Source organism: Gobius niger (assembly GCF_951799975.1).
Source record: "Gobius niger genome assembly, chromosome: 14".
Taxonomy (NCBI): Eukaryota; Metazoa; Chordata; class Actinopteri; order Gobiiformes; family Gobiidae; genus Gobius; species Gobius niger.
The window spans coordinates 6,743,010-6,769,872 of record NC_136865.1 but is presented as its reverse complement, the minus strand read 5'-3'; the positions used below and the strand labels follow the sequence as shown (position 1 = coordinate 6,769,872).

The 26,863-nt window shown below is 43.3% G+C and overlaps 1 protein-coding gene across 1 annotated transcript in view; it reads right to left on the bottom strand.

Annotated features, from left to right (window-relative positions):
- Nucleotides 1-26,863, bottom strand: part of thsd7aa (thrombospondin, type I, domain containing 7Aa) — a 213,304-nt gene that overhangs the window by 92,271 nt on the left and 94,170 nt on the right. The window contains exons 2-4 of the mRNA XM_079571198.1: nucleotides 23,318-24,578; nucleotides 14,161-14,409; nucleotides 9,516-9,712 (exon numbers count right to left, since the gene is read on the bottom strand). Coding sequence (XP_079427324.1) covers nucleotides 9,516-9,712; nucleotides 14,161-14,409; nucleotides 23,318-24,578 — 1,707 coding nt within the window. The remainder of the gene's footprint in view (nucleotides 1-9,515; nucleotides 9,713-14,160; nucleotides 14,410-23,317; nucleotides 24,579-26,863) is intronic.

Here is a 26,863-nt window from a genome sequence, read left to right as displayed (position 1 = left end):
AGGCAAGAGTGAAGATAAAATACTTTCAGTTGTCATATGCACAAGTAAAAAGAAATGTTTTCAGCCTGGATTTGAACACTGTCAACTCATCCTCATGAAGACTGTTCAGATTTTAGCTTTAGCTTCACCATGTTTGTTATTGACTCTGGGAACCTCCAGGACACCCCTCCCTGAAGTTCTCAGGGCCTGAGATGGTTCATACGGCTCGAACATGTCTGAGATGTACTTTGGTGCTAAACCACAAAAAGACTTGGAACAAGCAGAGCTGTTTTAAATTCTATTCTCTGAGCGACAGGAATACAGTATAAATCACACTCATTCAATTTAAAGTGTACAGTCTAGGGCAGGGGTAGGCAATGTCAGGCTCGGGGGCTAAATCCAGCCCTTCGGTATACAACCTCAAGCCCCCAAGATGATTTAGAGACACGTTATCACACACATCAGAGATGAAATACCTGTGAAAGCACTTAAACACTGTCAATATCTTGGAAATTTCCAGGGAAACATCCCATTAGGTCATTTATAATGTAGTACTACACCGATTTGTTATTTTTGGGGTTTGTTGATGCACTTGAACTTAAAACAGTAATGATATATTTTAATCAAATTGTAAATCGAGTTTTTTAGTAACTGTTAGTAACTGTTATAACTGTTACAACTGTTATACAATTACTATTTATAATAAATTCAGGTGCACAACATTTAAAATCAAGTTTAATGATGTTAGTTTGGATACTGTAAATTGATATTTGGCTTAATTTCAATAAAATGCAACATTTGAAATACAAAATACATCAAATTCAAAGTCAGAAATGTAGAAAAATATTGTCTCAAAAATCATCTCGTGACTCCCACTTCAGTGCCTCGTGACCCCACTTTGAGAACCCCTGATGTACAACAGTTGCATCTCTAGAAAATGGCGCGTTCCTTTGGGCTACAATTGAGAGGTTTGGCCCTTGGTGGTTTGGAGGTGAGGAAAATCAGCCCTCCACGTCACAAACTTGTCAACCCCTGCTCTCGTGTTACAAAATGTACGGAGTGGTCGACAGTTGGAATTTCCTGGTTGAATAAATAAATGCATCTTTAAGCAATGGAAAAATTACAACCAGGGGCGGCTCCGGGTATAGGCATGGACTGAACCACCTTCTGAACCAGGCCCCACTATTGTCTCTAAACTGAAAGTGAAACTGTACAAAGAAAATCCTTGCAAGAAATAAAGTCTCAAACACCCTGATCCCCTGTCTTTTATTATAATCATTTATATATCCACTGCCATATAAGCTAACAGCTCTTTCTTACGACGTGTAACACCCCGCTCATTAAATTCCCCACTAAACCTCGCAAATCAACCCAGCCTTTCTTCCCGTTATGTCTCGACGGACGGTATGGGAGGTGACTGCACAAGGTCAGCGGGCGCCTTGATGAATCATTTCTGGAGGTGCCACAATAGCAGCGCGGGGGCCTCATTCGCATGCAAATTGGCTGCGCTCGGCCATAGGTGTGTTCTTTAATAGTGTTGCCAAAGTGTGCGCACATGTGGGGGTGCCCTTGGGTGCCCACGGAACGCCATAGTGGGTGATGTGTCAGCGCTTGAGTGATGGCCTTATTCCGTCTGTGCGCATTTTCCAATAAGTGCCACTCGCGTACTCTCTAATGTGTGTTTTCCCGCTGTCGGCCGCGCTCCGGAGGACTGGGGGTGAGGTGATGAATGGAGATAATATGAACTGATAGCGTCGCGGGATCGCTGTTGTTCAAAGGACTGGAGATCATCGATAGACACCGGGTAAGAAATAGGAAGCTTTGAACTATGGCTGCACCACTAGACGGCACATTTTTAGGTGAGGTCATCTGACTTTCCCCTGAGCCGATCAGCGACCTGCCTGGGCTAATTTACTAGCTACTTCGGAGATGCCATTGTCCAGCACTATAGTCCAACACAAGTGACAGGAGCGCTTGCTTGAACGGCTACAGCTAGCTCTGATCAATCTTGAGAAAACAAGAAAACAATAAAGTCAATAAAACCAACAGCTACAGATAAAGCGGCCTTTGAAATGACGGCACACTGAGTTGTGCTCGTTGAATTTAGAGTTTATTACAAAGGGCTACAAGAGCCGTAGCCTGGTGTACCCTATTATAGCATAGCATCAAGTACTGTTAGCCTTTAGCCTCTAATAATCAGCTTCTGTTCAAGAGTTTTAGGTGGATTTGAGCCTGCGTGCGACCCCTAGCGTAGCCCGTGAGCATATTGTTAAAGATCCGTAGGACATCCCAGTTAGCCCCAAAACAGTGGTTCGGTTTTAAGCTAATTGTCACAACAAACATGAGCTGGCAAAGGTCGATCAGGAACGGAGCAGTTGCGCTGCTCCCACTGCTAGCCCCCAAAAGGAAATTTGGATCTTAGCTGTCACGTAGACTGAGACAAGACTGGTTTGACTAGTTCTATCGGAAAAGCGTAATGATTGTGCAATATAGCACTCGTCTCATAGCAAGGAGTGTCATGTATAGCTGCAACATCGTAGTTTACATCTATGTTCTGAAATGCAGGGGATCCTTGCATTAGTTTAGCAGCATCAAGTGTTGTCCATCTATCCATATCTGTGTGCCAAAACACAGCTCAACGCCCAGTTCACTTCCAAGTTGGCTGAACTTCTTCGGAAACGCTCTTCAAACTACTGCTACTGTGATTAGATGTGCAGTTTACGTTTAAGGATAAATATCCCAAGCAAAACCTCATAAGAACTTTTGATTAGGCCTACACTAGCAGGCTTTGTGGAGTGCATATACCCATTAAGACATCTCAGACCAATTTTGATGTTGCAGTTCACGGAGGACTTTGGAAACAAAATAAGTAGCTCCGATGTAATGGTGTTCATTTGTGTCTTCAGCTGTTTTCGCATTCTCATTTTCTCGTATCATATGGGCATTTTTGTTCTGAATAACTCTCGTCTCACTCCTGGCTAATGGCGCAGCTGTGGAGACGCTCCGGGACCTGGGTTTGGAGATGGAGGAGGCAGTGATTTATTACATGCTTTCATCAATTATTCCGCCGAGTCGATAAACAAACACAGTCAAGTGTAAGTAACTTTTAACAAAAGTTTGTGTTACAACGCCCTCTCTTTCCTGGGTAACTTAAATTATTCATTAATAACTTAATAAGCTAGTTCTTCTGTTATTTACCCCCACAGCTCGAAGGATGGGTCCAGCAAATGACTAGGGCTGTGCAATAAATCAAAATTTCAATCGAAAGGTAATTATTTCTATGGTCAGTGCAAATTATTGGCATGGTTTCTCTTAATCGATGTGTCAGCATCCAATCCTGAGGCAGTGCTAGCCCGCTGTTATGAGTGATAGCGACATTGTCACCTCTGGGGCTGTGGTTGGCAATATCAGTGTTATAAATAAAAAATAATAGTTCTATTACAGACAATAAAAATGTGTTACTATTAAGTTAGCTGCTTGCTAAACCTACTACACGAGTCACAGACCCCTATTGACTGCCGTGGCTTTGTCTCCCCCGAGTCTTATTTAGCTAAGTAACGTTTTAGTCATGATTAACTAAACGCGTCCTGTAGCACTTACAAAGGAAACGATTCAGATATTCCAACGGCAGAAACGGCTTGTTTGTGACGACGTCCAGCAATGACAGCTCAAAAAACACTTGGATGGTAAACGAGTATTAGCTTGGTTCAAATTTTAGCTTATTCATCAGCTTTGAAAGGGAAGCAGCTCCATTAGTTTCCATGGGAGGATATCCGGAGAATGTCGGGTAGCAAAGGTTGCGATGAGGCCTGTTTTGGGGCGGGGTTTTGTGAAAGGTCAACTGACATCATGGCAGAAGTACCACATCACCAATATTTCATTTGTTTGGGTATTACAAACAAACGAGCCTTGATTGTCGAAGAAAAACACAAATCTAATGACAATACTTCCGCACGGGTCACGTTTTTGAAAACCCACAGACTTTACGAGATAACCCCCCCGCTTCATTGCGTCTGCTCGCCGGCGCCCTATTCCAACCCTTGATGAATGAACGCCGCGCCTCTCCCTGACCTTGCACAGGTACCTCTCTCCCGCCATCTCCCTCACAGCCAGATGGTCTAGACTCCAGCCTGCTCAAGCGCCAAATTATGGCACCTCACGACCCGCCGCACAGCGCTGCCATGTGCCAACTGCCATCCATAACCCCCCCCCTTTTACCTCCCTCACCCCCCCCCCGCCGCCACATCTGTTCTACAGCATGTCTCCCTGTGCCGCCCAATGGGATTCCCAATGATCCGAGTGACATCGCGCCCATTCCGACGTTCCCCATCCCGCCAGGCGCCTTTTTGTTTTGTCGGCTCGGATCGTGTCTTGAAGGACCCTCTGAAGGATTTCGACAATGTTCTCCGAGATTAAAATGTCAGAAGTGTCAATGTTTCGGAGAGTGCTTTCGACAGCGGGTATTAATAATAGCGTAACCTGTCATAGGAGCTCCGGGATTTCAAAGCGAAAGAAGACAACAGCGGCCTAATTAGGGCAAAGAGTTAGAACTTATTTGGTTCAAAGTCACATCCGAGTGGCAGAAACTTCAGGACACAGGGAAAGTATTAATAATGTCCAATACTGAGCTTCTGCAAGGCCCGTTCCTGTGAAGAATCGGGATGTTGGAAATGTGTCTGGCAAGGAATAAGTTTGGACCACAACAAATGCTTTAAAATTGACAATTAGAAAATGGGCTAAACATACAAGGCATTTGAATAATATGTTAGACTTGGAATTGTCAGCCCTATAGCCAACTGTTTTCTGATACAAAGAATCCTGACTCAGGAGGGATTAACCAATCAGAGAAACACATTGTCTTTCCTAATTGAAATAAATGTGGAAGCTTATGACAGTAAGAGGAAAAAAAGACTTGAAGAACCAAATCACAGAGGTGAGAAATGTCCTGCATGAATGGATCTACGCACGGCCAACGAGTTACAGGATGTCTTGAATTGCCGTAAAACAGCATGGGGTGTTGGAGTTCTCGCTCCAGCAGTTTCTTGAATGTCTTTCCACACTCTCCCCCCTCTAATATGCTATGCTGTGCAATTAAAAGCAAACGTAAGATATAAACTTGCAGGCCAAAAAAAGACGTTGCTCTCAATATTTCAGAGATAATGTGTTCATTTGAGACACATGCTGCAAACACAGGAACATGATCACATCACAAGACACCACATCAGGTATCAGGAGCCTTTTTACAACGAACATTAAAGGTTACTATGCAACGTTTTATGTGAAGTTTTTATTTGTGCGTATTTGACTTTTCAGTGACCCAGTGGCCTTTATTCTTTCCATTATTTTCCATCACAGTGGTGTCTACGATGCTCCATGATCAATTGTTTTTAGAGTTTCTGTTGGGTTTTCACTGCTGTCAGACCCTCTCAACAGAAAACCTACAGAAAAATTGACCCTGGAGTGTTGAAGAGGCCACTGTGATCGAAAGCAAAGGCGCCATGCGGACCACTCCTGCAGCCACAGGGTCACAAAAATATCAATTACACACAACTATCAACTTTTCATAAAATTGTATAATGCACCTTTAACAGCCCTTAAATAAGTTGTCAAATCGAATATTAAATTGAAAGACTGCACCACAGTTATTCCGGTGTGGCGTCCTGGAGTTTTATGCGTCTGTGATGTGAAGGCGTGTGGCCAAAGCATTCATTTACATGTTGGAGAGGAAAGGCTGAAATTACACCTGACAAGACAGAGAAAAGCTGTGAGGACTGACGACAGGTGCACGAAACTCAGAAACTCACTCTCATTCATCACCGTAATTTAACTGCTCTGGACGCCTGCACGGCTGGCTCCGTCTGAACGCCTGCATGGTTATCTCCCGCCTCTGTCTTCAAGGACTGACAGCTCAAACAAGTCTCATCTCACACAAAGTGTTCATTAGAATCCGTTTAAACTGCACTGGACGGTTGGAAGGTGTTTGACATTATTGGGTTAATCGAGAGATGTTCTAGTGCTGGGTTTCGGGAGCTATTCTGATATTGATCCTTTGGTTTTGGAAATCGATCCTCTTCCAGATGTAATCCTGATCAACGTCGCTCAGAGAAAAGAGCTTCACTGCTAGAAGGTCCCGGGTTCGATTCCTATCCCTGAAAGGGGCCTTTCTGTGTGTAGCTTGCGTGATCTCTTCGTGCCTGCGTATAGGTTTCCTCAGGGTACTCCGGTTTCCCCCACCACTAAAAACATGTGCAATAGGTGAATCCTCCAACCAGGTGTTTCTGACCACCAGCCTGGTTCCACATCATGGACATGCAGAGGACAAACAAACAAAACAGCTTTGCTTGTTACAAATCTCTTCATGGTCAGGCCCCAAGGTACATTTCTGACATGTTAAAGACACATGAACCATCTCAGCTCTGGGAACCTAAGGGAGGGGTCTCCTGCTTGTCCCAGAGTCAGGACTTAACACGGTGAGGCTGTTCTTCAGTATTACTCTGCTGAAATGTGAAACAGTCTCCCAGAAGAAGTGAGACAGGCCTCAACTCTGACAATGTTCAAATCCAGACTGAAATCAGTTCTTTTTAGCTGTGAATATGATACTGGAAGGTTTTTATCACTTTTCGCTTTGTAATCGATAATTTTATATACTATACGTTATAAGGATTTATAATTAATATATGTAGATTTTAAAACTGCCTTCTTGTCATTCCATTTCCTTATTTTTTATAAATATGTATACAGATCAACATAAAGTTTGTATACTTACTTCAGAAACAGATGCGTCAAGGTCATGATTTACATAGTTATTATTTTGATCAGGTATAGGAACTTCTCAGACTTCTGGAAACAATGTCTCATTCCGATTAGTGTTGTCTCTTAACAAAACCAACCCCAATCTGCATGACATTTCTATATATTCCGTATTTGCTCCAGGAAAATACCAAAATCAAATGTGAACAATTGGAGCCATTCGAGCCTCAGACTGCTTTTATTTGTTTTACAGTAAGTGCTCATATCCCTCTCTCCCTCCCTGACCAGATGGGTTGGGGCATGTTGTTGCAGCACAGGATAAGCTAATGCTGCACATTTCACCGAGCGCTGGTGTTCCGTCCCCCCCCCCTCGGCCTGGTGCATTAGCATACTGGTGGAGAGGTTTAATACCAGCGAAAGAGGAGGGTGATAATTGACTGTGCAGACCGAGAACAGATGATGCGACTGCCAGGGCGCGTCACAAATGCGAGACCCGGCAAATGATTTCCAAAGCTCATAAACACATCTTGGTCTCCCGCTAGACTCCCGCGCATTCATATTAACGAGGCTAAAAATATGCATCATTCTATTCTTAATGTTTAAGCACTTTTTTATGCTAAGCAGACTTACTGGGCTTTTTTTTTTACCAAGTCATAATAAACATCCGGAGTGGTGTTTTGTTTCATTTCTACTTTTAGAGCAGCCATAGATCTACCTGGATGTCTGAGAATTCCAACTTCATTCTCAAACTTTATATTATGTGACTTTCCAAGCACTACCTGGCCTAGATTAGAATAATTCAGGACTAAACCAAGTCTAAAAAGAGTCTAAAATAGATCTAAAGAGGACAAAATACGGTCTAAACTGAGTGTAAACCATATCTAAGGCAGATAAAAAAAAAAGCAAAGCATAGATTGCATTATCTGTTAATTAAAGGTGCATTATGTAACTTTTTATGTGGAAAGTTGATGCTAGTGGTCAGCATGGCGCCTTTATTTTTCATCACAGACGCTCTGGGATCAATTGCTTTTTAGGTTTTTTAGATGGGATGTATGCGCAACCATCAAAACAGCCACTGGGTGACTTAAAGGTCAAATACACGCTATCATCAACTTTCTTTTCCACTTATAAAGTTACATAATGCACCTTTAAAGTGATTGGTCTGGAAGTCTTATTGGAAATAGCATTATTTTTTTGTAAAGCCCTTCCTTCCCGTAGCTCAGCAACTAATCAGAGTCTGGTATCCTCCGGTGTTGACCAATGAGACGAGCTTTTCCTGTGAACCGGCCTGCCTGGTCCAATCAAGAGGGAGGGGAAGGAGCTTGATCATTTCTTTTTGGAAATTCTGTTCCCTCTCTCCTCATTTTGCAAAACTAAGAAGGGCTTTCTGGCTAAAGAGGGGAGGAATCTGATTGTTTAGTTTACAATTTCACTCTCTCCTCACTTTGCAAACTTACAGACTGTCACTTTAAAGGCACTCAACGTAACATTTTGGATGATAATGTCGCCATCAATACGAGACATGCTCCTGATGACCAGCTCAGCACCGAAAATGCTTTTCAGAGAATGAATTTGGATGAGGACCTATTAAGTCTCATATTTGGCTGCCTTTAGTCAACATCTCCATGGAGACGAGCTGGAAACATCCCGATCGCAGTAAAGTCACGGCCAGGTCTGAGGAGAGGTGAGCCGCTCACAGCAAACACACAATGTTTTGGTTATTTTTTAGCTAATTTTCAACAATAAAAATATCTGTAATAATATGTAAGGGATAATGTATAGAACGCTGGTCATTATCGGGAAAATAAGTACCGACAGGGCGAACCGGACCCCGACGCGAAGCGGAGGGGTCTTGTTTCGCCCTGAAGGTACTTATTTTCCCGATAATGACCAGCGTTCTATACATTATCCCGCTTATTATACAGCCATTTGCCAACTGAACACACACAACATAAACTTCGTACGCTTTTATGAAGGCCGAAAGGTTTATTTAATGACATCCGCGACAAATAGTTCCCTAAAGTTTGCGCGTTGCGCTGCAGCGTTTGGCTAGGCTAGAAGCAGCAAGGCTAGCAGCTAGCCTAGCTACTTCGTTGAAGGTGCAGTTGGAGGAATGGTGGTGAATCTTTGGGTAAATTGAAAGTCTGACTCACGCTAACTTCACGAGCAATTCCCCCGACTTCTCTCTCAGTGACGGGACAGATAGTGTCCGCTACTACGTACGCGCGGAGTGATATGAAAGCACGAACTCCGTTGCCATGGGCAGCGGTCATTATTTTTCTCAGAGGTCCTTTATCAGAAAATAATGACCGGTAGAACGTTGGGAAATCCCATTCAAATCAACGGAGCTTCTACTTACGTTGTGAAGAGCCGTATAATAAAAATGCTTAATATGTTTATGTGGTGAAATGTTACGCGGTTTTGCTTTAAAGGAAGTGATGCTTCTTATGCTAACTTATTTCATGTTCCAAATTCTTCTGCGGAGGGTTTAGGATATGTAGCTTTGATCCCGTCATCCAGCTACAATCCGTTGAAGCTTTATGTCTTTGGAACAAACCGGCTTACAGTCCAGAGAAGCTCCCGTGCGTAACCATTCTGAGCGGCGCCAAAGCGTCCATCCCTTCGAACTCATTATTACCAATTATAAGTCATGCGCAGATATTTCGCATCAATTATTCACGCCGATTCTCTGGCTCCTGTAACGCGCATCAATATTTCAGGCTAATGGCGGGTCCTGCGCGCCTCAGACGGATCACGGCGCGTGCGTAAAAAAAAACGTCCCGTACCTTCTTTGCTGCGCAGGGAGCCCAGGTTGGGAGGAGGGGGAGGAGGAGGCGGATCGGCGGCGGACTGGACGCAGTAGACCTCTCGGCTCTGGACCCCGCCCCCGCACAGGCCCGTCTGGTTGCCGCGGCGACGGTCCTGTTGGCTCAGCAGGACGTCCACGCGGCACTCGCTCCATTCCGTGGCCTTCCAGCTGTAACTGAGGACGAAATTGAAAAAAAAACATTGAATCCTAATGCTCAAATCTGCCAGTTTTTCCACATGGCAACACTTATTGACAGTTTTTCTGAGTGGGTAGCTCCAGGATTACCAGGTGTTGGTAATCCCGGGAAATCGGCACGGCTTTTCAAGCTTTTTTGTGAGCTGTTTGCACTGTTGTCCGTGTAAAATATTCTATAGATTCTATACAGTGGAGTGCGAAAGTTTCATGTAAATAATGAAACAAGAGGGAAGATGAAATATTAATCTCCAAAAGGCATGAAGTTATAGATGAGAAATTCTTATAACACTCAAAATACACTCAAATAAATAAAGGGAACATATGAACAAGACAATGTAACTCCAAGTGTTTTTTTTTTTTAGTTGTTTGTGTTTAACCTCTTAACTCCCGCCTGAACCGAGAGGATCTTTTTCCTCACCTCAACTCATTTTTGTAACTTTTTTGTAATTTTGTTGTAATTTTTTGTCACATTTTTGTCATTTTTTCGTAAATTTTTATCACATTTTTGTCACATTTTTTGTCATTTTTTTTTTGTAAATTGTCTTTTTTGTTACATTTTTGTAATTTTTTTGTCCAATTTTTGCCACTTTTTCATCAATTTTTCGTCACTTTTTTGTCAATGTTTTCTCACTTTTTGTCACATTTCCATCATTGTTTTCGTCTCAGTTTTGTTGCTATTTTCACAGCTTTTTTCCAGAAGCTTTTGGACTGGGGTAAAGCCAAACTGGAGAAAATGTGCTCGGTTCAGGTGGGAGGTAAATAGAATGAAACAAATACATGAACTAAAATTGCACACCTGTATGGCATATAGCAAGTTTTAAAATTATTGTGCAGCCATAATATTATATATTTTGCGCAAATCCATGGCAGACATTCGTTTTTGGAATCCATTGTTTACACTGCATATGTACGGAGACTCACATAATGCATAAATTAGCAACAATCTATATCATATTTTCATGCAGAAGCTGTTACGAACCGTCAATGTGGTGGATTTAATTTCATTTGTACGCGCTATTGACTCGGGCTGGTCTGGGCTAAACGCTGTTGCTATTGATCCGCTGGAACGCTATGGGAACGCGCTCAGCAGAGGGCAAACGAAAGGTCGCGACGAATTAGGTTTTACTCCCAATAACAAGCCCCCGCACGTTCACATTATTATCAATGAGCGCTTTGGGCTGAAATGTCTACTCGCAATACGTCTTCATGCTTGGAAAATCATGAGCTAGTTAGAAGTTTTACGAAGAGTGGGAGAGCGAAGCCTTGTAACACTTCAAGGCTCGTAGATGACTCGATGCTTCAGAGCTGCTTCAATCTGTTTGAACACTGACTTCTTGTGAACAAACTTTATTATTAACCGTCAAGGGAACGCACTGAAAGGCAGAAACGCAGAAGGTGGACAATAGTTTGGCAAGGAGAGGGAGGAACTGAGGAGGGAACTACCAGCTCCGGAAAGGAACAATGCTGGGACCAAGTAAAAGTTAAGTAAAAGATTAACTTGCCGAGCATGTTCAGCATTTAACCACTTAATAATAATAATAATAATAATACAAAATAATGCCTTGGTTTTATATAGCGCTTTTCTGGACACTCAAAGACGCTTTACATTGCACTACTCATTCACTCCATACTCGGTGGTGGTAAACTACTATTGTAGCCACAGCTGCCCTGGGGTAGAGGCAACCAGTCTGCGCCATCGGCCCCTCCGACCACCACCACTCACTCACTACATTCGCTAGGCTTCCTGGTGTTACCAAACGGTCTCCCATCCAAGTACCGACCAGGCCCTTCCCTGCTTAGCTTCCCAGGTCTGACGGCCTTGGGCAGAAAAAAGAGAGACAAAAACGCAACAGAAAAGCCACAAAAAGTGACAAAAATGCCATGAAAAAGCAACAAAAGCTATTCCAAAAACGAGGCAAAAAAGCGACGTGCTAAAAACGTGCTAGAAAAGCAGTCAATAATACCAAAAAAGGCGTCAAAAATGCGATGAAAAAGTGACCAAAACACTCAAAAAAACTACAAACTACAAAAACACGACACAAGTGTTTAAAAAAAACAAAAAGGTTGCGATCAGTTTTGTAGGTCTTAGCTTTCAAATGAGCTTTCACACTGGCCTATAGGCTGCAAGCTCTAAAGGCAGAAAGCTTTGACTAAAGCCGAACCGGAGAAAATGTGCTTGGTTAAGGCCGGGATAGTGCACCTATTTCCTTTCATCAGAGTCGTGAACTTGCTGTCAGTACCCAGCTTTATGTTTTGTAAATAAATTCCTTCATGATTGGGGGATAAATCGTGGCGTCTTATGGATAACGATAATTTGGTGGTATATTGCGCAGGCTGCTACACGTCCTATATCTTCACTATAAGCTTGTATCTTGTTAACGACAGACACTATAGCCCTATATGTCCGACCATTTCACCGTCTAGCCCTTTGTTTGCGTTTGTGTACAGTAGCCTCCAGGAATATCTGCAAACTGTAGACCCGTCAATGGGCCGCTCCTGACTGGAATGACCTTGTGCTCAGCGTTATTATGCCCCTCTGCCCAAGGTCAGGCATAGAACCCTTCACTCTTATGTCGGCGACGCTCCTAATGGAATTCACTCAATGCGGCCAATAAAAGCCAGCGTATTTACGAGGCAGGTCTCGCTCTCTCTCTTTCTCTTTTCCCAGGAGCCGTGGGGGGGAAATGGGGCCCTTGGGACTGGGACCTTTCAGCTGTCCAGATGGGGACACTCTTTAAGGGCTGCAGGATCCCTGGTAATGCTGTCAGTGGCTACGATTCCGTGCTTTAGGAGACTTGATGAAAATGTCCGACTGGATTTCTCTCATTTATGAAGGAATGATTCAGTTGTAAGAGAATCAAGCCTGTCACAATAGCAACAACACAAAAAAGACCTTAAAATGCCACGCAAATGAATTCTACACATTCTACCACATTAGTCCAGTGCTCAGGTCTCTGCACTGGCTTCCTGTCGCTCAGAGAATAGAATTTAAAACAGCTCTGCTTGTTGCAAGTCTCTTCACCGAAGTATATCTCTCACATGTTAGAGCCATTTGAACCATCTCCTGCTGCTGCTGACCCCAGAGTCAGGACTAAACACAGTGAGGCGTTCCAGTTTTACGCAGCTAAAATCTGGAACAAATTTCCGGAGGATGTGAGACAGGCTTTAAATCTGGGCTGAAAGCAATTATTTTTCGCTGCTAATAGCCTAATCTACAAAAATCAAACTAAAATGAAGAAAATAAACAGGATTAACACACTGGGGGAAAAAAAACCTTCAAATCGCACAATGCACCACATCTCAAAAGGCAATACTACAGTTCACCTCCTCTAATGGGACAACAAGAGATCTACAGTCTGACATTACGTTCCGGCCTGTCCCCATAACCCCGCAGATGACTTCCTCTTTAGAGAGCGCGCCTTTTTATGGACATGGGAAGCCGACGCGCGCCATAAACAAAGCTCATAAAAACACAATGCGGATTTACGCCGCTCGCCGAGGAACCCCCCGGTATTACGGATATGATTTATATGTGGCTGGTTTATGAGCGGGGGGGACACATTGCAGTGACTAATGCAGAATCAATGTATTTTAGGGTTCATAAACGGGGTCGGAGGAGACCGGAGTGTTGACAGCCATTGTGGACGGTATTGATTTGAAGCGCTCGAATTAGGATCGAGTGGAGAGAGCAGATGCCCCATCTGCTCTCTCCACTCGATCCTAATTCGAGCGCGTGTGTCGCTGTTAGTTACTTAAGGACTTTTACTAAAAATGTTCAACGCAAGTGCAAATGTGCACCTTACCTGATATTTGGGCTACCTGCTGAGAGTGAAAGTTGGATACGAAAAGGTCTACAAAAAGTGTAAACCCAAGAAAGAGCACAGGGCTAATATAGATGCTAAACAAAGCCCGTGCTTCTCAATGTTTCCTCTCCTATCTCTCTAAAGACTAAATGAAGCCGTATCACAAACATTTTCTCTGAGATGGTTGGAGAATTTGATCAGGCGCATGATGAAAAATAGAGAGTACACCGTGGTATTGCACTGTGCAGTAAATGTGCTAGGATTGATAAAGAAGCCAGCTAGGGCTGTATGATCCTTATCACAGTATTAGGTGTAAATCTCCATATCACAAGAGGCAGCAGCAGAGTCACTGAGGTCTTCCCTCTGACAGAGCGACACACACATTTACCAACAGCCTTGAACCAAAACACGTGGTAACTGAAAAATGTGCAAGAGTTAAATTTTTTGTTTGAATTCCATTCTAGGCTTGATTTGGTGTTGATTCTTGTTTTGTTTTGACACTATTTGCTGAAACACAAATTGTTTAGAATTTCTGTGCGTATGGCGCTGAAATGGCTCTGTAAAACATCCCAGATAGAAAACCACCAACGCTAGCCCGTCTAAATTGCTTGTAGAAGTACTTACACTATACAGGGCGGCACTTTGTCCCCCATTGGGCTGCAGGGCTCCCTCTCCTCCAGCTCGGGGCAGCCCGCTCCCTGTCCCACGGGGAACTGGGTGACCTTGCGGCTACGGCTGCGCTCGCCCTTGGGTCCGTTGGGGTCGTAGCACTCTTTGGAACAGGCCGACCACTCTGACCACTCCGTCACCTCGCAGTCTTTGGACATGACGCAGGCCTGGTACGTGACGGGGACAGACGCCTCGGCGCAGAAGCTGCAGAAGGGGAAACAAAATTAGACGCTGGAGACGTTGGGATTCAAAGGTAAAACAGACACAGTAAGAAAGATGAATTATTCTGCTTCAAATTCAACTACCAGACCTGTAAAAACAATTCACCAAACTCGTGCAGCGGTCTAGCAATTTATCGTGGAAACAAAAAGATCGCTGGTTCCAGTCCTGTTTGAGCATGCACCAAAAGACAAATCTCAGGAACTGATCAAAACATGGTAGGGCATCTGGTTTAAACACTTGCCAAATCACAAGGTGACTGAAAAGGAAATAACTGATAGTTTGAAACAATGATACGATACAATGAGACTATATCCACACAAAGACAAAGCGCTTATAATTTCATAAACTTTCTCTATAAGCACGGAGCCAGCTCAGTAAATGAGTGCGTCCACATGAAGCCAGTCATGTGTGTAAAACAACTGCGATTCATCCACCTGTGGCTCATTGTGGGGCAGAGGAGCGAAGTAAAACTAACTAACTAACTATAGGGTCAGTAGATCATGGATAACAGACACTGGCGCTGTGATGTCATTGTTTTCGTAAAGGTTCCGGAGACACTGTAACAACAGAGCCACATAAACGGTGTTTTCAGATCTTTCCACTCTGGGACCTAGTTTGGAAAATGTTTGTTTACAGACCTCCATATCGGTTTGGTATGGGTGATACGCTGGATTGACAAGATATTTTGCGTTGAGTCCTGAGCTTGACTTCGTGTGGACAGGGCCTGAGTTTATGTGACTATGTGTTCAAAATTACTCTTTTAAATCAGTATTCATCAACTGATTTTTGTAAAACAGTAGTTCCTGATCTCTTTTTGGTCTCCTGTACCCCTCGAGTCATTTCTACTCAGAGTACCTCCTGTCAAGAGAATCCTGCCGATATTTTTACAGAGTGATCGACGGAACTCCGATTATTTAGCATTTAACAGTATTCAAATTGATGCTGAAATACTTGAAAGTAACATTGGCTTATGACTCAGTTTCACCTTGAAACTAATTATTTCAAGTACCCTCTGCTAAGTGCTCTTGAATCCCCAGGGGTCCCCATACCCCTGATTGGGAAACATAAGACACTATGTTGAAAAGAGTGAATTATTGCTGTTGGGAGGCCCTGTAGGATTTAGGTGTCGATATGGGGGCCACAATGCTTCAGACTTTGGGAAAGGCTTTACTCTAATGACTATAGCGACATACTTTCATTGTGTATTGGAATAATGTGTTGGTGGGTTCAAGTATATGGCGAAAAGTGAGAATACATAAAGGACAGATGTAAAATAGGTGATCGTTTAGATAAAGAATTGCAAACTCAAATTCTCTTTCTGAGTCATCACACGTGACATTTCTTGGTAAAAAATATTCCCCGCCGAGAATGTTCAAAGCCGATGTTCCTCGTTTCATCCCAGCCAGGAATTACCATCTATTTCTGCCTTAAATAATGTTCCAAAAATCCGTCTGATACCGTCCCACTGAGCATGTCACGGAACAGATGACGCTCTCATCACTTCACAAAGAACATATTTGGGATTTGGCTGGAAGAAAGAAAAAAAACGCTGCACTGCATTAACATTGGAATTAGAATATGTGGGGATGATTTATTAATCGTCGCCGGTCAAAGTCACGGCGTGAAACCTCCCGATGTGGGTAAAACATCCTCAAATATTGATAGAAAAGGGAATGCATATTAATGATGACCTCTCGTACAGTACGTCTCCAAAGGACGTGCGGTGATGAGGGGTCTGAAGATTAGTAGTTGGTCAGGAAAGAAAATGATTTCAGATTATTGGCATTGAGGAGGAGAGACCGGATATTGAGCTATCGAACTGATTCTGAGTCGTTCTGACCTTTTCTGTTTCATTAACGTTGCCAAATATGAAGCTAAAATGGACTGATTGAGGAGCACGATCTACTTCTTGGATTGTAGGAAAGAAATGTAAGAAATTTCGACACTCGAAATTAGCGGTTAGCATGACACTAAAGTTAGCATTATGGCTAGCATACGCTGTAGTTTATTTCTTGGGCTGTTGAACCATTTGGCCTCTCTCCACATCTATGCATTTTTATTTGCTAGATACTTCTGTAATAATTCAGCATAATGGTGGAGTAATGAGTAATAACCCTAACCCTGACCTGTGGAGTCCCCCAGGAGTCAATCTTGGGACCCCTCTTATTCAACTTGTACATGCTTCTATTGGGTCAGCTAATAAACAGCAACAATGTGTCGTACACTCTGGCTGAAAACAGTTATTTTTGCCCATGCATATAACTGAAAGTATGTTATGTGCACTCTTGCCTTTTACTGTAATTGATTAATTTTATGTTGATGTTTTTATTGATTCTATTTGCTTTCTTGTATTTATGCAACTGTGAAGCACTTTGAATTGCCTTGTGTATGAATTGTGCTCTACAAATAAACTTGCCTTGCCTTGCCTAATGATAGAAAGAACGTTTTTCTGTCCTCTGTCAGCTTCGAACATGAACATTTATACCCATTTGTTCTACATTCAACACAAAAAGGCGAGTACAATTCTGTCCCGGCTCTCCCAGAGTCTGTTCCACGTAAACATTCTCTCAGCACACACAAAGGCATTTTCCATTCCTTTCTATAATCCAAGAAGTTTGTGTCCACCCAAACTTGTCGACTTCTCAAACTCCCAAAGGCTTTGCAGTGCCTCCTCTCTTTCCAAAACGCCAGAGTGCTTTTAAACACTGAACTTGGCCTGAACAAACAAACCATACGCTTTTGGAATAATGATGGACCTCTCCCTTCGCTAAGCTTTTTAAACTCACATTTGCTAGCACAGTTTTGCCGCATTCCCTGCCCTTGATAGAAGCGTCGCAGTGGGGTGTTACTCATTTAAAATACAGCCTGCTACGGATAAGGTAGCATATGATGTGGGAACGCTCACGCTGGGATTTTGTTTGGACAGAAAGCCTCGGCCGTATTTGTAGTTAGCCGCATGGAGCCTGATATTTATACGTGCTTTGATTGCGAGGCTGTAAACATATCATTATTATGCATTTGGAGATTTCAGAGCTTCCTTTTTTTAAGCATTGACAGTGGGACAATTCGAACACATAAATGAACTCCAAATTACAACAAAATTGAGCATTTTGTTGTGTCCTTGAGCATGGCACTAAACAAGCAGCAACTTCACTCTTTCTTGGCACAGTGGTGTTTTTTGCTTTTATTCTGCAAACTGCATTTGTAGTTCCTGTGTTTGCAGTGTTTTTGTGAGGTTCAGTGGACTTTTGAGACCTACAAATCTGAGGAGCCATCAAGAGCCCCCCACACACCTAAGCACAGTGGAGGTGTCACAAGAGGTGCTGCAGGGGGGAAAAAAAGGGACTAACAAGGAGGATTCCGGGCAAGACTCGCAGCTAAGCCACACAAATCTTCTATCCCTACTATTTTTCTGGCTAATGTTTATTCACTGGTGAATAAGACGGAATACATAAGTCTGCTACGCTCTTCCCAGAAGATTGTGAAAGACTGTTGTGGAGCGGAGGGAGCTGCGTAGGAGGAAGAGGAAGGAGGAGGTGGAGGAGCTGACCATTGCAGGACACCACGCTCTGAAACAGGGACAAACCCAGGAGGCGGTGCACCGTTTCAGAGGATCAGAGGAGACTGAAGGCAGCCAGACAAGTTCCTCCAGGTGCTACGGTTTCCCCGACCTCCAAAAACATGCTGGTCAGGTTGGCCCACAGTGGCGGCGCGACTCAGCAGCTCAGGACTAACGCCTGAATACAATTTTAACAAATAAAGCACTTACTTACATACTTCATCGATCTCGAATGACTATGACTGGGTTGCATGAATGAGTTATTGGTGGTGAAGTATTTTGCCCCTGAGTGTTCCAGCTAAATAAATGCTAGTGTTACCAGGGAACATATTTTGACCCAGTGGCCACTTAGTTTTGTTTTTTAAACTCTCCAGCTGGGGCGGGTCTATTGCAGTTTAGTGATTATCAGATAAAGCGCCATTGCAGGTGTCGTAGCATGTTGCGTTTTTTCTCATTAATTGTCCGTGAGAGTAAATACTACGCTGATAAAAAAGACAAAAGGGATAGAGGGATATTGTACATCCAATTACACAATGGAGATCATTTTTTTCCACTCAAACTTGGCTGTAAACACTGCTAAAGCAGCGCTAGCCCGCATTTAGTTTTGCCCGTTAGCCTGTTAGCTTCTTCTTCGTGATTCTATAATATACACTTGGGGCCACCGACCTGGAGGGAGGAAAGTTGCAATTGTGGTTTTCTGGCCATAGACACCATTAACACTTGTATTACCCCCAGAGAGTATGGAAAGGATTTATTAAGGTTAATAAGTTACTTAGTTCTTCAAAACCGGGGTTCTAAAATGTTTCTGGCCTGGGACCCCCAAAATGACCATGTAAACAATCCGGGACCCCACTGTAAACAACTAATTAGTAATATCTAGAAAAAAAGAAAAAAAACATTTAAAATCTGTTCTTGTATGTTCTTAATTCACAAATCCATGCTGGTTTCAGTTAAGAATTATCTTTTAACACATTATACATTTTTGAAAATTACATCTAGAAATCTTGAAATCATCTTGGGACGCCCAGCTCAGTGCATCACAGTTAGTGGTGGGGGTTATTCCCAGAACTACTCTGAGATAAGATGCTTAAATTTACTTCAGAACATGCTAAATGCAGAAGGTTTTCTCGCTCACACAAACTTTTGCGTGTTGTTGGCTGCCACTACTGTAGTCCATCATTATTAAATCATCATCTTTTTTTGTGCCCTGAAGCCAAACCACTGTGATAATCCTCAGAGACATGACTCAAGTTAACAATATAAAGAAAGGCGAGACGTATAGCACCAGGATGTAGCATCTGTGCTAATTTCCACCTGCAGTCCCTGTGCAGGCTGGTGCACACTGGTGTTAAAAATACATTTCTACCATCAGCATGAAACCCATAATACACAAGCTTATTCATTCATCCCTGAGTGCTGCTCTGCAAACACGCTCTCACTTACATACGCATGAATTAGATTACACTGTGGGAGCAGGTTGGATTTAAAAAAGCCATTGTTTAGCCTAGCATAAGAAAAAGTGTGAAGTGTGATGGCCACACATGAGAACGCAGAGCTGCCAAACTCTGCTCTGCATTTAGAAATCCTGTTTCGCAATTAGTAACTGAGAGTTTGAACGTTCCTCGGCATCTTTAGTTGGTGGTCAGAATTGTCCCAGCTGTCTGGAACGCAGCACAATAACAGTCCACTTTGAGAAGCCTGTAAAGTGCAATAAAACCATGACGCTACAGTTGCTATGGGCCTTATCACTTTGAGACACTGAAGGTAAAACTGTTTTTATTTTTTTATTTTCAGGTTTTCACTAATTTGATCTCTTAGCATTTCCTGGAAACCAAAAAATAAATATCTAATCTTCACACTAACATGTTATTATTGCACTGATTCAATGCTTCTCCATAGATTTATTATTTAGATTTATACTATTATTTAATCAAAATGCTTTTTATTTCACATTGTGGCGACAGTATCTCCACATATGTAGCACCTACAGACTTAAAAGGACACTGTGTAACATTTTGGACTATACTGTTGCCATCAACACAAGACATGCTCCCAATGTACAGCTCGACACAGAAAATGCTATTACTGCAGTGGGTAATCAAAAAATGGATTTGGATGAGAACCTAAGCTATCCAAATCTCAAATTCTGTTGTCTTTAGTCACATCTCCATGGAGACGAGCTGGAGACGTCCCCACTCCTGTTAAAGTTACAGAGAGGTGAGCCACTCACTGCAAAAGCACATGTTTGTTTGTATAATTATGAGGTATTTTTCAATGAGGAACACATCTGTCATAAAATAAATGCTTATATTTCAATTTGATTTATTGAGTGAAATTCTACGCGGTGTGGCTTTAAGTTTTCTTCAGAGAGATTTTTTCAGTATCTAAATCCTAGCCTAATTTATTGAGTTTGGATTTTGAAAAACAAGGCACACACACAGAGACACAGACACACAGACACACAGACACACACACACACAGACACACACACACACACACACACACACACACACACACTGGTAGTGGATAATTAGCCGGCTCATCCCGTTTTAAACTGGGAATTCCCTCACTCATGCCCCAGACAGTAAATAAACTTGATCCTGGTTCACTTCCAACAGTCATGCAGCCGGCGCTCGGCCATAATCCTCTTTAAACTTTCCCTCCGCCATCTGTGATCATCCAGCGCCCCCCCCACCCCCCAAAAAAACCCATAAATCACTAACTACACTCCGTATGCAAACGTTAATACAGCGTTAAGGCAATCATTGATGAAGTTGACCCCGTCTTCCATATCAGAAGAGGACTTGTGGTCGTGGTTGTTGGGGGGGGGTGGAGGGGGCAGTGGCCTCTATCACAGAGACAGAATGAGGCCAGTCATGTGGACACTCAGCCCAGTGCCCCCCAGCGCCGCATGAAGAATGCTCGTGTTGTGATGAAGCGGGTCTGTGTGGAAAAAATAATGTTCAGCCGTGGCTCATTTGTCCAGATCACTGGGTCTCAAACTGTGAAGTAGGTTCGGATAGGGCTCCACCAGGGCCGGCTCCACACAATTTTTGGTGCCCAGTGGCGAGATTGGGCTTTTAGTCGGGGTTGTTTTCATGTCGCAAATGTTATGGTTGTTTGGAAATTCAAGACACTTCAGAAAATGTCCTCTGTGTGCAGGAGTTTACCCATAATTTGGCTCAGCATGGATTATTCATGAGATCTTTTAGTCCATCTTAAAATTCACCGCTTTATTTGTCCAACAGTGTGGCAGTTTGACCGTGAGTGGACGGGTTTGTCGACAACAACAAGCACTTATCGATACTAATTAACATATACGCCGGCGACAACAAGAGGTTAGATGTGCGTACAGTAGGTTGCAGATACAATAGACACTTAAAGAACTTGATATTTAATCAATTTAGTGTTTGTCGCACTAGGTTCTGAGACTTGGCTGTGATTGGCTAAAATGAACAATGAGCAATCTGAATCGGAGGCTATGCAGATGGAAACTTGACCAAGGCTCCTGCTACAGTTGTGAAGTTGGGTCCTTGGACGGCAATGGACACCTACTGCAGCTGATGGGCTGCCTGGGTCAAATGCTGTGGACGATAAAGTCTACAAATGCAGCTAAAAACAAAATATGCATTACTTCAAGTATTCTCTCGAGCAGTGGTTTCCAAAGTGTGGGTTGTGGGACACAACAGGGGTCGTCACAATATGACTTTTTACATTGAATTTGATATACTTTTGATTGAAAACAGCATATTTTCGGGATATTAAGCCAACAATCAAATACATCCAATATATCCAATATTATTAAACCAGTTATTATAAATGTGTTCAAATTATTATAAATGCTAGTTACATTTTACAGAAGGGGGTCCCCGAGTTGTTGGTTGAGTTATTTTGGGGGATCGCGGCCTGAAAAGTTTGGGAACCCCTGCTCTAGAGCAGCCATTCTCAAAGTCCAGGACATCGCGGAAATCTCCCGGGCCCCCCAAGAATTTACTCCATATAAAGGATTTGTGATTCTTTTCCAGCTTAAACTACACAAAATACAACATCTAGAGTACAATGACGGCAGCTAAAAATAGATTTAATGAATGAATGAATGACTGAAGAACTCTATTGTCATTATACAAGTCCTGAGCCGCTGTAGACAAGCTTTGGGAGGGGGTCCTTGTAGTACCCCACCAATTTAGAAACTTTGAGTCTACAAGTCTTTATAAACTGCCACCAAGGAGGCAGCAAGAGGCAAACATGATGTGGATGAGTCACTAATTAAAACCGACAGCGATTTTCTCCCAACCCCTGGCATTATGACTCAACCATTGGATCATTAAATTACAAGTAAATATGAACAAACATTTATTTATTGATTTAACATCACACAACCGATTCGGAGCAAAAAAAAAAAACCCTGCCAGAGTTTGGATTGATGGTAATATAAAGGTCCTTTGAGTAATCACACTGCTGAAGTCTTTAAATGGAGAATTATTATTGGGCTGGAAAGTGCATTTGACTGTAACGAGTTCTGACAGGCCAATGAGTGTAATAGACAGTCAAAGCAGGGATAGTTTGCTACTGCTGGAAAACACCCAACGAAATAAAGTGAGCACTCAAAAGTAATTATAGTCACGACTGGCAAAGCAGATCATTTTCTTAGCAGGGTCCTGTCATTTTTGTATATTGATATTATGGGCCATTGCTGGGAAAAGCCGGAATGTTCTCCTACAGTTTGACAGGGTACATCATGTGGGGTAACTACCAGTGAGTGCCTGTGGTGGCTCAAGGGAATTGGAGGCTAAATGTCATCACCGCATTAAGTCCCTGTTTTTCCTCTCGCCCACAACGCTACATAGCCTCCATTAAACTGCTTTTCACCATCCCAGAAGACACAGTGATGTGACTTATTCTGACAGCAAAGCGCAAATCCACAAGCCAACAACATGAACGCCTATTCTCGGACGTTAACTGAACGCCATTAAGCTCGCAGTTCCCAACCCACCTCGAATCCCAAAATCCGCTTTGGTTCCAGAACTATTTCTTCAATCCATTTCCGCAAAAGCATTGAAAAGACCGATGTGGTATCTCATGACTGTCATACGGCTTTAATTACAACATTTACCTCAAACCTTTGAAAAGATAAAGTTATACCTTTTCAGACAGCCGATAGAGAAGATGAACTAGAACTTTACTTTCGGAACCATAGCAGTTTTTGAGGTGGATTACTGTGCACCATCTGCGATATGACGAACTGTCGACAGCACTGCCTTCTTCAAAACAAACTGATATGGAAAGACATTATATGGACTAATGAATATGACTTCTGTAAAGAGTTCGTACCTGAGCGCCTCCACCGTGCCGCTCTTGTGCACGCAGTTGACCTCCCTGGTCTGGTAGCCGATCTGCAGGGCCCAGGACTTGCCTCCGGGCCGGTTCTGCCTGTTCCTGGTCCTCTTCTTCTTGATCAGCTCTGAGGTCTCAGGATCCTTCATTTTCCCCTTATCTCTCAGCCTCTCCTGTGCCCGCTCCCTCATTTTCTCTCGTTTCTCCTTGTTCTTAGCCTTCTTGGCCTTCCTTTTGGCCTTGTCTGCCTGGCGGGACGGCCGATCAGGGTTCCTGTTGGCTTTGGCGAGCTTCCTCCTCGTCTTGTCTTTCTTAGCTTTGAGTTTGCCTCCTTCTTTGGGGCGTTTCTCCTGTTCTTTTTCCTCTTTGTCGGATTCCAATTTTGGGTCTTCCTCCTTGGGGGGTAGCTCTTCCTCTTTTGGGGTAGTTTCACTTGCTTTCAACACTTTATCTGTTGTTTTTGGAGGTTTGGCCTCATCTTTTGCGAGTTTCTCCTTCCTGCCTTGCTTGTCTCTGTTCCTAGGTCTGTCATCACCTCTTGGAAGCTTGCCGCCTTCCTTGTCACTGTCTTTGCTGGATCTATCCCTGGTTGGTCTATCGGCATCTCGTGGCGCTTTGCCCGCCTGCCTGGCTTGCCTTGGAAGTGGCACTGAACAAGGTCCCCAAGGCCCTACCCGCACGCTAAAGAGGCTTTCCTCTCCAGCACAGAGACCGAGATGGCAAGTCTGGAATTCCGTGAGATTGGGGCAAGCCGAGCCACCAAACAGCGGAGGCGCAAGAACGGAACGGATTCGATTTTGAAGACCCATGCCGCAAGTTTTGGAACAACTCGTCCAATCGCTGAATTCGGAAACCACGCAATCCCGCGGGCAAGGGATGAGACAAGCTTGTTCAAGACGTGGTTTAGGCTCGAAATATTCGCAAATGGCGTCTTCCGCCGGCTCGCCGTTGGCTTTTTGTACGCAGCCCACCTCGCGAGTCTGGATGCCCTCCTCTGCCCGGGTGCAAATGGCCGGTCGCTGAACCCCGGAATTTCGCATGGAGATGGGGACACATTGGTTCCACGCCCCGAGTTGCCAGTCGTACTGTTCCTTGTGCCAGTCGCACACCCTGAAGCAGCGCTGTTGGTTGTCGGGCCGCTGGGACTGGTCGCAGTTGGTGTGTAGGGTGGTCCAGCCTTCAGAATGGGCACACCATACCGCCCGGCTCTGGCTACCCCCAGGACCGCACTCGCTACCCATGCAGCGCCCCCACGGACCTGTCGGAAAGAGAAGAAAACAGACAAGACCAGCGTTAATTTACGAGTCATGGTGATACTTTTGCTGGCTAAAACAATCGTAGTTCATGATGCATGAATCCAAATATCAACATTAACAAAAACAAGTTCAGCAAAGAGGAACAGACGGGATAAATTAAACAAGATGCAAACTCCTGATGAAGCAGTTTGAATTGACTTTGTAACTTTTCAATAAAAAAGCTGCAAGCCAAACATATTCAAGACCCCTCAGGACGTCAAAATATGCAATTTGAATTTATAATGCCATTTTGATTAAAAGTACAAATCAACCAGTCAACTAAATCCCTCAGCCAACAAGAAATTGTCAATAGCAAGAAGTATCTAAGTGCCAAAACAGAAACATCTGAATGAAAATACTGCACTAAACGGGTGATGTGCCAAAAACTATATATGATTATTTTTGCATAGCACTGAACACAATTTGAATTTGATCATTATTCATGTACATTGTGTGTCTGTCTATTGATGTAAGATGTAACTAAAGCTATCAGCCTGTCACTCGCTTAAAGGTTATCTCAACCTAACATACAATATAGTGAAACATGCATTGACAAAGTAGATGAGATATGAACCCTCTGTGAACCCTTTTCGTATAACCTTTCACTAGTGCAAGATAATCCTTGTTTGAACCATTGAGCAGAGGATTAAAGTGGATCCATTTAGACAAACAATCACCTTCAGATTTACAATCCCACTATCAAGGGCGTGTTAGTTATGGTCCTAAAGTGCACCTAAAGACATTTCTATAACCAAGGAGGCGAACCAAGTACTTGCCGACATGCGCGGCGCTTAATCACTTTCTTTCAATATGCCGACTGGTCCTCCGGTGGATTTACGGGAGTACAATTATAGCTCTGGCCCTACATTGACATAGCGAGAGTGTGAAAGACCCTGTTAGGAGCACGGCCAGCGCGGAATGAACAGCTGCAGGGATCGATCAATGAAGGAAATTAGCTCAAGTGACGAATGGTTTGGTTTTCAAGTGTGCTACAATGCAAAGCGCCACTGGGGGGGCTTTACATAACGATCATCGGTGCCTTAAAGGGACAAGGTAAGTGTTTTGCGCATGTTGATGTGCAATCGCATAAATTAGTTAAATATTGACTGTTGAGGAGGTTTGGAGAAGGACGTGGGAGCACAATTGAGGCATGGTTTGATTAAATACAATAGGAAGCTTGTTATTTTAAACGTGTGGAAAAGGTCAAGCTATTTAGATTCATTTAGATTATCATTAGTAGCAGAAGGAGTAGTCGTATTACGGCATAGTGACTCAGACGTTAGCGCTCTTGCCTTACAGGAAGAAGCTCCTGGGTTGATTCCCAGGCCGGTCGGGGCTTTTCTGGGTGGAGTTTGTTCTCTTCAAGTCTGCGTAGATGCGCATCTCGCTGAACTATTTTCATTCTAGGTGACAGATGCTAGAAAGTTTGTTTATCCGTGAACTGGCTGGCCCGGGCTTATTCTGCATAGGCATCCAGGTGTTCCAGTTTCCTCTGCTATCAAAAAAACATGCACAATTGAATAGTAACTTATAGAGAACTACCAAGAACTTTTTTTTTTGCTTTTGTTGCTATTTACAGAATCAAACAGATATAATTATTCTAGAAATAAAAGATATCGAATCCCATCACATCTGAACTAAATCTCTCATGCTCTCACAAATATCTGATAAAGTGCAATGAACACGTCACCACATGCAGCAGTGTTCGCTCCCAGCTGCAGACACGAGGCCCCGAATCAATAGCAATCAATATGAGAGAGCGAGAAAACCGGCCAGGACGGAGGAGACAGCTGCCGTGACAGCTCTGGTGTCGCTAACCATCTGCCCTGTACTCCCAGTGAGAAAGTAAATCACTCCACGGCAATAGCATAAGGCAGTCATATAATGCGGCAATTAATGTTCCGTGTAGGGCTATGTGGCGGCGGAGATGGAGGGGTCGGCCACGGAAAACAAAAGCGAATTGATTTTATAATTAAGGCACAGACAAAGGCGAGAGGGGTGTGGACAAAGGGCTACAAGCAACCTGGTTAATTCTCTATTTGTATTCAGAAATGAAATGTTTACAAGAGTGTTAGCGCCTTGGTACGTAAGCTAGTGTTGAGTAGCATAACATGGAGAGTGAATGTGAATTAAATATCAATGACTTGGATTTGTTTGGGATTCCACAAGCAGGCTGTATGACAGAAATGGAAGGTTGATGAATATAAGTCAACACACAGCAGAACATTTAGATGTGCAAACAGAGGGG